This window comes from Procambarus clarkii, chromosome 37 (assembly GCF_040958095.1).
Source record: "Procambarus clarkii isolate CNS0578487 chromosome 37, FALCON_Pclarkii_2.0, whole genome shotgun sequence".
NCBI classification, from domain to species: domain Eukaryota; kingdom Metazoa; phylum Arthropoda; class Malacostraca; order Decapoda; family Cambaridae; genus Procambarus; species Procambarus clarkii.
The window spans coordinates 20,909,336-20,921,273 of NC_091186.1; the positions used below are offsets into that span (position 1 = coordinate 20,909,336).

At 42.5% G+C, this 11,938-nt stretch overlaps 1 protein-coding gene across 2 annotated transcripts in view; it reads left to right on the forward strand.

Moving 5' to 3' along the window:
* The window catches only part of LOC138372060 (uncharacterized), an 88,397-nt gene extending 85,157 nt beyond the window's left edge, over positions 1-3,240 (forward strand). The window contains exons 4-5 of one of the 2 annotated variants that reach the window (XM_069337244.1): positions 1,653-1,832; positions 1,945-3,240. In XM_069337244.1, the coding sequence (XP_069193345.1) occupies positions 1,653-1,832; positions 1,945-2,454 (690 nt within the window). In that variant the 3' untranslated portion in view covers positions 2,455-3,240. The remainder of the gene's footprint in view (positions 1-1,652; positions 1,833-1,944) is intronic. The other variant, XM_069337243.1, reaches the window with a different exon arrangement.
* The last annotated feature ends 8,698 nt before the right edge of the window (positions 3,241-11,938 follow it).

The window sequence follows — 11,938 nt, forward strand, 5'->3', positions numbered from 1 at the left end:
GTGCTGACGCTGTACACAGATGAGAATGGGACTGACACTGTCCACAGGTGATAATGGTGGTGACACTGACCACAGGTGAAATTGGGGCTGACACTGTCCACAGGTGATAATGGTGCTGATACTGTTCACAGGTGATAATAGGGCTGACACTGACCACAGGTGATAATGGGGCTGACACTGGCCACAGGTTATAATGGGGCTGACACTGACCACAGGTGATAATGGGGCTGACACTGGCCACAGGTTATAATGGGGCTGACACTGACCACAGGTGATAATGGGGCTGACACTGTCCACAGATGACACTGGCCACAGGTTATAATGGGGCTGACACTGACCACAGGTGATAATGGTGCTGACACTGACCACAGGTGATAATGGTGATTACACTGACCACAGGTGATAGAAGTGCTGTCACTGGCCACAGGTGATAACGGTGCTAACACTGACCACAGGTGATAATGGGGCTGACACTGACCACAGGTGATAATGGGGCTGACACTGACCACAGGTGATAATGGGGCTGACACTGACCACAGGTGATAATGGTGCTGACACTGACCACAGGTGATAATGGTGATTACACTGACCACAGGTGATAGAAGTGCTGTCACTGGCCACAGGTGATAACGGTGCTAACACTGACCACAGGTGATAATGGGGCTGACACTGACCACAGGTGATAATGGGGCTGACACTGACCACAGGTGATAATGGGGCTGACACTGACCACAGGTGATAATGGGGCTGACACTGACCACAGGTGATAATGGTGCTGACACTGACCACAGGTGATAATAGTGCTGACACTGACCACAGGTGATAATGGTGCTGACACTGACTGCTGACACTGATCACAGGTGATAATGGGGCTGACACTGTCCACAGGCGATAATGGTGCTGACTGACACTGATCACAGGTGATAATGGTGATTACACTGACCACAGGTGATAGAAGTGCTGACACTGACCACAGGTGATAATGGTGCTGATTGACACTGATCACAGGTGATAATGGTGATTACACTGACCACAGGTGATAATGGTTCTGACACTGACCACAGGTGATAGAAGTGCTGACACTGACCACAGGTGATAATGGGGCTGACACTGGCCACAGGTGATAACGGTGCTGACACTGACCACATTTGATAATGGGGCTGACACTGGCCACAGGTGATAATGGGGCTGACACTGACCATAGGTGATAATGGGGCTGACACTGACCACAGGTGATAATGGGGCTGACACTGACCATAGGTGATAATGGGGCTGACACTGACCATAGGTGATAATGGGGCTGACACTGACAACAGGTGATAATGGGGCTGAGACTGACCCCAGGTGATAATGGGGCTGACACTGACCCCAGGTGATAATGGGGCTGACACTGACCACAGGAGATAAGGGGGCTGACACTGTCCACAGGTGATAATGGGGCTGACACTGACCACAGGTGATAATGGGGCTAATACTGTCCACAGGTGATAATAGGGCTGACACTGTCCACAGATGATAATGGGGCTGACACTGACCACAGGTTATAATGGGGCTGACACTGTCCACAGGTGATAATGGGGCTGACACTGACCACAGGTGATAATGGGGCTGACACTGACCACAGGTGATAATGGGGCTGACCCTGTCCACAGGTTGAGGACCTCCGCAGGATGAGGGAGCCCGTCAAGAGGCTGGTGGAGGCTGGCCGGGTGTTGGCCGTCCAGGAAGACCAAGATGGCCGACGCTCCGCCAGGATAACTCTACAAAACGGACAGCTGTACCTCCACCCACTCCTGCGTCAGCCCACGCCCGCCCACGCCCACACCCTCCAGGTTACTTTATTACTCACACTAGTCGTGCTGACATTACTGACACTGAGTTGTGATAACTAATATATAACATTTACTATACAGGTTCCCGCGTGATTTATTATATTTCCTGCAGGAGAGTGAGGTTGTGGCCGTGCTGGACCCCTCCTGCACCCTGGCGTTCCTTGACCTCGGGTGGGCGGGGTCAACAAGAGGGCGGGTCACCATCCGGCTGACCCCTGACACTCCGCTGGCCAGACAGTTTGTGTTGTTGTGTACGGGCCAGCGGGGCCCCAGCTACCTCAACACTAAACTGTTGTGGGTGAGGGCCAAGGGTCGCTCGGGAGAGTGTGTGGATGGTGGTGACTACGAGAGTAATGATGGTGAGGGAGGAGCCCCGTTGCTGCCTAACCTAGAAGGGCGGTACCCAGCGTCAGGCCGGGCAGGAGCTGTGTGGTGCAGGTGGCTAGGTAGTGTCTGGAGTGCCCAGTTCGCCATCACCACCAGGGACCGTCGGGGTGGTCGCCAGTGGTCACATGTCTTCGGTGAGGTGGAGAGTGGTCTAGGTGTGGTGAGGGCAGCAGTCAACCACAGTGACATCACGGAGGTGACTGTGGTGGACTGTGGTGTTGTGCTTCCACTCTAGTTCACTGTACCACTGTCATCACCATCACAGCTGTGGTGTTGTGCTATGTTACGAACCTAGTAATTACTTGGTTCTCACAGATAGTGAAGGTAGAATATATTCATCCCATCAAAGTTTGTCAAGTATGATTTATGAGAGTGAAATTTACATATTCAAATTCAAATTCAGATGTTTATTCAGGTAAAGTACATACATACAAGGGGTGATACAAATATTGATGAATTTATAGATAGAGCTAGTACATACAATGCCTAAAGCCACTATTACGCAAAGCGTTTCGGGCAGGAAAAACACTAAATACTAAAATTTATTACTCATTGAGAATAAATTATAAAATGTGTTGAGAAAATATAAAAATAAAAAAGGGGGGGTCATGGCAGAAAAACAGCAAAAATACAATTTGGTCGACAAACAGAATTGTTTAAAATAACAAACATGGGATGACATTATAGGGGTAAGGTAGGTTACAGGGAGTTAGTTAGGTAGTGCTTAGTTTGTATCTTAAACTGGTTGAGAGAGGTACAGTCTTTAACATGACTGGGAAGGTCATTCCACATTCTGGGTCCCTTGATATGTAGAGCATTTCTAGTTTGATTAAGTCGTACTCTTAGAATATCAAAAAGGTATTTGTTTCTTGTGTGGTGCTCATGGGCTCTGTTACAACCTTCAATGAAGCTTTTAAGGTCAGGATTGGCATTACAGTTCATCGTTTTATATATATATATATATATATATATATATATATGTATATATATATATATATATATATATATATATATATATATATATATATATATATATATATGTCGTACCTAGTAGCCAGAACTCACTTTTTGGCCTACCATTCAAGGCCCGATTTGCCTAATAAGCCAAGTTTTCCTGAATTAATATATTTTTTCAAATTTTTTTCTTATGAAATGATAAAGCTACCCATTTCATTATGTATGAGGTCATTTTTTTTTTATTGGAGTTAAAATTAACGTAGATATATGACCGAACCTAACCAACCCTACCTAACCTAACCTAACCTATCTTTATAGGTTAGGTTTGGTTAGGTAGCCGAAAAAGTTAGGTTAGGTTAGGTTAGGTAGGTTAGGTAGTCGAAAAACAATTAATTCATGAAAACTTGGCTTATTAGGCAAATCGGGCCTTGCATAGTAGGCTGAGAAGTGCGTTCTGGCTACTAGGTACGACATATATATATATATATATATATATATATATATACCTAGTAGCCAGAACGCACTTCTCAGCCTACTATGCAAGGCCCAATTTGCCTAATAAGCCAAGTTTTCATGAATTAATGTTTTTTCGACTACCTAACCTACCTAACCTAACCTAACTTTTTCTGCTACCTAACCTAACCTAACCTATAAAGATAGGTTAGGTTAGGTTAGGTAGGGTTGGTTAGGTTCGGTCATATATCTACGTTAATTTTAACGCCAATAAAAAAATTGACCTCATACATAATGAAATGGGTAGCTTTAACATTTCATAAGAAAAAAATTAGAGAAAATATATTATTTCAGGAAAACTTGGCTAATTAGGCAAATCGGGCCTTGCATAGTAGGCCAAAAAGTGCGTTCTGGCTACTAGGTACGATATATATATATATATATATATATATATATATATATATATATATATATATATATATATATATATATATATATATATATATGTCGTACCTAGTAGCCAGAACGCACTTCTCAGCCTACTATGCAAGGCCTGATTTGCCTAATAAGCCAAGTTTTCCTGAATTATTATATTTTCTCTAATTTTTTTCTTATGAAATGATAAAGCTACCCATTTCATTATGTATGAGGTTATTTTTTTTTATTGGAGTTAAAATTAACGTAGATATATGACCGAACCTAACCAACCCTACCTAACCTAACCTAACCTATCTCTATAGGTTAGGTTAGGTTAGGTATCCGAAGAAGTTAGGTTAGGTTAGGTTAGGTAGGTTAGGTAGTCGAAAAAGCATTAATTCATGAAAGCTTGGCTTATTAGGCAAATCGGGCCTTGCATAGTAAGCTGAGAAGTGCGTTCTGGCTACTAGGTACGACATATATATATATATATATATATATATATATATATATATATATATATATATATATATATATATATATATATATATATATATTTATTAGTATATTTTGGTAGCAGTCTTTCCTGTAGACATATATTATTAAATATGACCGAAAAAGTAAGATTAATAATTCTAACACGAATTTTCTCAATCTTTCGTACATTTCTTTTCACTGTTGGAGGTAAATCAAAAATCAATTCTCCAAAATTCATTTTTATTTCTAGTCTGACGCGACACGAGCGCGTTTCGTAAAACTTATTACATTTTCAAAGACTTTAGTTTACAAATACACAACTGAATAGAACTTACGCATCTCCGATTTTATATCTACATTTGAGTGAGGTGGATGGGGTGAGGTGGCATTAATAGGGTATTAATTTCATCAACACAAGACAGAACAAGAGGTGGCATTAATAGGGTATTAATTTCATCAACACAAGACAGAACACGAAACAATGGGTATTGAATAGAAGTGTTTGTAGAAAGCCTATTGGTCCATATTTCTTGATGCTTCTATATTGGAGCGGAGTCTTGAGGTGGGTAGAATATAGTTGTGCATTAATTGGCTGTTGATTGCTGGTGTTGACTTCTTGATGTGTACACATCAAGAAGTCAAGAAGTCACATATATATATATATATATATATATATATATATATATATATATATATATATATATATATATATATATATATATATATATATATATATATATATATATATATATATATATATATATATATATATATATATATATATAAAATTGAAAACTCACACCCCAGAAGTGACTCGAACCCATACTCCCAGAAGCATTGCAACTGGTAACTACAGGACGCCTTAATCCGCTTGACCATCACGACCGGAAGTGATAACCGAAGCTATTTGAACCACTTTTCCGCCGGCACTTGGATGGTAATCTTGGGCATAGCATTTTATCAAATCACCTCATTCTTTGGGGCACATGTGAGGAACACAAATGCGAACAAGCCTGAATGGTCCCCAGGACTATATGCGACTGAAAACTCACACCCCAGAAGTGACTCGAACCCATACTCCCAGGAGCTACGCAACTGGTAACTACAGGATGCCTTAATCCGCTTGACCATCACGACCGGACATAAGGAAGTGATAGCCGAAGCTATTTGAACCACTTCCCCGCCGGCACTCGGATGGTAATCTTGGGCATAGCATTTAATCAAATCACCTCATTCTTTGGGGCACACGTGAGAAACACAAATGCGAACAAGCCTGAATGGTCCCCAGGACTATATGCGACTGAAAACTCACACCCCAGAAGTGACTCGAACCCATACTCCCAGGAGCAACGCAACTGGGAGTATGGGAGTGGAAGAAGGGTAGACAGTTGGTGTGGAACTACACTTGCGTTTCAACTTTAGCCAATACCTATGTTGACTTCAGTGCTACACAAGCAGGAGGAGCTGCCAAACACCGGGAAGCAGCCAAGTCACGTATATACAGAGACCTTGAGCACCACTACAATGTAACACTGTATAAGTGTTTGGTTTAGGTTAATACATACATAGAGTACATGAGTCACAGACAAGGATCGGAGAGGCGCCAGTTGTCTGCCTGAGATCTCACTCCTCTAACCGTTAATGACCCCAAGTGACCTGAGGTCAGATCATGATAATTTCACCTTGCTTCCGCTAAGCTCTTAATTGGAGCCGGGTAGCCTTCAAACATGCCGACGTTTAAGGAGTGGCTTGGTAGAGTGCCGGAGGCTATCTACTTATGGGCGGAGTTAGCTACTAGGTTCCCCAATATAAACTCGGAGAGCTATCGAGCATGGAGCAATAGGAGACCGGCCAGCGGAGCAGAGCAGAGGCCAGCCGTCGAGATAGGCCGTCACCAGACGGGGGGTGACGCTGCCTGAAAATTGCAGACCCCCCCCCCCCCTCTCTATTCAACTTAGACTCAGTCCTCGGTGAGTGAACATTTAGGTAACTTGGTCGTGTTTACATATGTTGTGTGATGATCAGGGGCAGTCAAGTTGTAGGGTTCTCGAATTCTTGGATGATGACTCACTTTGCATATTAAACTGGAACATTTTAATTGAATTGCTAAATTATGATACTTCATGTGAAATAAAATTATGAATTTATTATTTAAATTGTGTTTAACTTTGTTCCCTAGAGATTTTGAGTTGAGGTGAGAAAGCCTCTGTAGTTACTGGTTTCATGGTTTAGAATGAGTACATGATAAAGATGGGACCATACTAATAATGATCTGTGAAGTCTGTGCAGTGACGTATGCGACGTCTGAGGCAGTTCACCCGTTTGTGACGGCGTAGTGGCTGGACTGAGCCACCGGGAAGCAGCGGAAGAAGAAAACTATTCGGGAATCCGAACGACTGCAGCCGAGACGTAGGCGGGCAGCCGTAGCTGGGAGGAGAAGTCGACGGCCGGGAGACCGACTCCAACCCTACAAGAAGTCGAGGAGGAGCACGGACCTGCAGTGAAAAGGTACGGAGACGACGCGCTTACGGTGGGACGTTGATTGAGTTCCTGGAGGACACGACAGTGTGTGTGTGGGGGCGTTCCCTACTCGAGGCAGGAGCCAGGACCAGGAGTTACAACTCAACTCTCATCGGAGGATAGGTGGAAGTAGGTGATTCTAGTTTCCCTCCCAATTCCCCTTTAGTCAGCTATATTATTTAGTCTGAGTATTTTGTATGTCGTGAGCAAGGCTCACCTATGTCACAATAAGGCACCAGTGTGCAGAATGGTACTATAAAGAGTACTCACGATATTTATGATTATTATTGGTGTATGCAGGCACCCGGAGTAATTGATGAATTTACTGTGTTGAGAATGTTTTTCATGAGACTTTAATGTTATCATATAGTGAGAGAATATATATATATAATTATGCCAGTATTTGGGAGTTAGGCTATGTGCCCAGTAACTATGTTATTATCATTATATATGTCTATGCTCGTGTATTGAATAATCATTCATGTGTGCAGTGATTAATTGTGTTATCGCCCACGGAAGGAATTACTGAGAACTCCAGTGACATATACTTGCATACGTTATCATTAAATGAAGGGCAGTGTGTAATACCATGACAGTGAATTATTGTCACATTTAATATAGAAATGTTTGATTGAGCCCAAGATCAGTGTAGCGAAGTATTTACGTGCTGTTGTCGCAAATATTGTGTGTTCGATCTTCTAGTGATCTTTGAGAACTTAAAGAAACAGAGCGCGCGACGCCAGGAAAACAAGCAAACAGATTAAGTGACATTCGCGTGGGGGTAGTCGCCCAGCTGATTTTGACATTGACGAGAGGGGGAGCGTTGGCAGCTTAGTGAGTTCATATTATATGTGGGAACGAGCGACTCCCGCCTGAAACAGCTGTTTGCTTATTGATATAATCTTGTGATGTCTTTGAATGAGTTTTAAGTAAAATACAAAGTACATTGGTGTTTATATCATCCCCTCCATATTTCTTGTGGCTATGTAACACCTGAAAGCAGAGAGTGATAGAAGTAAATACCTGCCTGATATCAGATCTATTGAGTGTGTCCTTGCCACTGTTACCACAATTCAACAAAACCACTGATGTGTTACTGGACACCGAAAACACCAGTTGGCGACCTTGTGGTTAGTAGTAGAGCCCTACGACGGGGCGGGCATACAACAGTTAGGTGAACAAGTTGTGTTCCCACTCTTTCTCGATCAGGGGCCGGTTGGGATTGACTGGGATACTCTCCTGGCGTACAGTGGCGCCGCGAGGATAGAGTGAAGACCCGCAGGGCTACAGTGAGTGACCTTGAGTGTACTGTTGCTCACCCGAGTAAACCCCGACAATATATATATATATATATATAGTGTGCAGTGCAGTTCATCGCCTTTTTCCTTCCCTCTACCCGTTTGTAAACTCATGCTACAGCAAGAATCTAACTCTGCTTTTTGGGGAACATAAAATTGAATCACAAGAAGGTGTCCAACAGGGTGACCCCCTTGCTCCTTTTCTTTTCTGCCTAGTTATCAAGGAAGTCACCGATAACCTGTACAGAGAGCTCAACATTTGGTTTTTGGACGATGGTACTCTAGCCGGCTCCCCAGCCTCACTCTTGGACGACATAAGAATAATTCAGGAGCAAGGAGCAAGCCTAGGCCACACCCTGAACCCTTCCAAGTGCGAAATAACCTCCACCAACCAGCACATAATAGAGCAAATAAAGGTTGTTTTGCCTGACATTCATACAACCAACCCTGAGGACAGCACACTCCTAGGTGCTCCTCTTGGAAGGAATGCCATCGATGGGGTCCTTGGTGAGAAGATCACTGACCTGAAGAGAATGAACGAGAGGATTGAAGACATCGATGCTCATGATGCACTTTACCTCATCACCAGATGCTTGTCCCTCCCCAGGCTGACCTACTTTCTAAGATGTTCGCCATCTTTCAACAATATTAAATTAGAAGAGTACGACAGCTTGCTGAAATCAACACTAGAAAAAACCCTCAATCTTTCCCTCAGCGACTCACAGTGGAAACAGGCCTCCCTTCCTGTCAGACTCGGGGGCCTTGGCGTGCACATCAACACAAATTGCTGTACCAGCGTTCCTGTCCTCTTCAGTGGGGTCTGACAACTTGGTGAAGGAAATCCTACCTGAGCACCTAGTTCAACAGGCAGGGATGCATGATCCCAGCTTCACAGACTGCACAACCAAATGGGTGTCTCTCGCAGAACCAGCACCATAACCACCGCCTTCTGAAGCCCATAAGCAATCCAGCTGGGATCGCCCCATTGCCGACCAAGAAGCTGCTACTTTGCTAGAAGCTGCGACAACACCACATGACACTGCCCGACTTAGAGCTGTAGCGGCTCCTCATGCAGGTGATTTCCTATTAGCAACCCCATGATTGATTGATGATTGATGAAGATTAAGCCACCCAAAAAGTGGCACGGACATGAATAGCCCGTAAGTGGTGGCTCTATTGAGCCATTACCAGTATCAATAGATGATACTGGAGATCTGTGGAGGTGCGACTGCACCCTGGAGCCGTTACCAGTATCAATAGATGATACTGGAGATCTGTGGAGGTGCGACTGCACCCTGGAGCCGTTACCAGTATCAAGAGTTAATACTGGGGATCTGCGGAGGTGCGACTGCACCCTGCGTGACGGGAGACGTCTCCCGTGCAGCAACCCCAATGTCAGCAACGGGCACCCGTCTCACACCACAGGCCCTCCGAATTGCCGTGGCTCTCGGCCTCGCTGCCCCAATCCACACCGAATACAGGTGTATTTGCGGCGAGGCAGAAGCCGACAGATATGGACGGCATGGCCTTCTTTGCCAAAGGACAGGAGGTTGGCATGCAAGACACGGCGAGGTTAATGACATTATTAAGAGAAGCCTTACCACAGCCGATTGTCCAGCAGAGAGAGAGCCCCGTTACCTAATGTCCCGCAACTCTGATGAGCCTGTCGGTTGCCCAGATGGAATTACGGTGAACCCCTGGAAGCATGGTAGACAGTTGGTGTGGGACTACACTTGCGTTTCAACCTTAGCCAATACCTATGTTGACTTCAGTGCAACACAAGTAGGAGGAGCTGCCAATCACCGGGAAGCAGCCAAGTCACGTAAGTACAGAGACCTTGAGCACCACTACAATTTTGTCCCCATTGCCTCAGAGACACTTGGTGCCTGGGGTAAAAGTGCTGCTAGCTTTTTGAAGGAGTTGGGGTCTAAGCTAATCGAAACAACTAGAGATCCAAGATCTGCCAATTTTCTTTTTCAGCGCCTTAGTGTGGCAATCCAGAGAGGAAATGCTCACTGCATCCATGGTTCCTGCCCGCCATCTGAGGAGCTGGAGGAGCTGTTCAACTTGTGACAAGCAGCCTTGTACCCTGCATGTAATCAATATTGTAACTTTTTTTGTGTAATGACATTTTCAAATAAAGTTAGATAAATATACACACATGCCAAAAGAATAGCGGTGGTAGGAGAAGAAAATATCAAAGTGTTCAGTGAGGATCCACAAGGTCTTCTCTAAGTACTCTTTATTTTCTTCTCCGAGGCTATGGGTCCCTACACTTGCACCAGAGGTGGTACCCCTTGTAGGCATATATATATATATATATATATATATATATATATATATATATATATATATATATATATATATATATATATATATATATATATGTCGTACCTAGTAGCCAGAACTCACTTCTCAGCCTACTATTCAAGGCCCGATTTGCCAAATAAGCCAAGTTTTCCTGAATTAATATATTTACTATAATTTTTTTCTTATGAAATGATAAAGCAACCCTTTTCTCTATGTATGAGGTCAATTTTTTTTTATTGGAGTTAAAATTAACGTAGATATATGACCGAACCTAACCAACCCTACCTAACCTAACCTAACCTATATTTATAGGTAAGGTTAGGTTAGGTAGCCAAAAAAAGCTAGGTTAGGTTAGGTTAGGTAGGTTAGGTAGACGAAAAAACATTAATTCATGAAAACTTGGCTTATTAGGCAAATCGGGCCTTGAATAGTAGGCTGAGAAGTGCGTTCTGGCTATTAGGTACGACATATATATATATATATATATATATATATATATATATATATATATATATATATATATATATATATATATATATATATGTATATATATATGTCGTACCTAGTAGCCAGAACGCACTTCTCAGCCTACTATGCAAGGCCCGATTTGCCTAATAAGCCAAGTTTTCATGAATTAATTGTTTTTCGACTACCTAACCTACCTAACCTAACATAACCTAACTTTTTCGGCTACCTAACCTAACCTAACCTATAAAGATAGGTTAGGTAGGGTTGGTTAGGTTCGGTCATATATCTACGTTAATTTTAACTCCAATAAAAAAAAATTGACCTCATACATTATGAAATGGGTAGCTTTATCATTTCATAAGAAAAAAACTAGAGAAAATATAATAATTCAGGAAAACTTGGCTAACTAGGCAAATCGGGCCATGTATAGTAGGCTGAGAAGTGCGTTCTGGCTACTAGGTACGACATATATATATATATATATATATATATATATATATATATATATATATATATATATATATATATCTATATATATATATATATATATATATATATATCTATATATATATATATATCTATATATATATATATATATATATATATATATATATATATATATATATATATATTAATCCAGTGTAATTGGCCTGCTATGTTTGGACATTGTCTTCTGTGTTGGCATCGATATGTTCTTGTCTTGTCCTTACTCTCATGGTGGGTAGAGTAAATAGTTCCGTGATTTGGGTGTTCATGGTAGGTCGCTCTATTCTTATGTGAATTGCCTCAAGAATTTGTAATCTTCTTGAATCTTGGGTT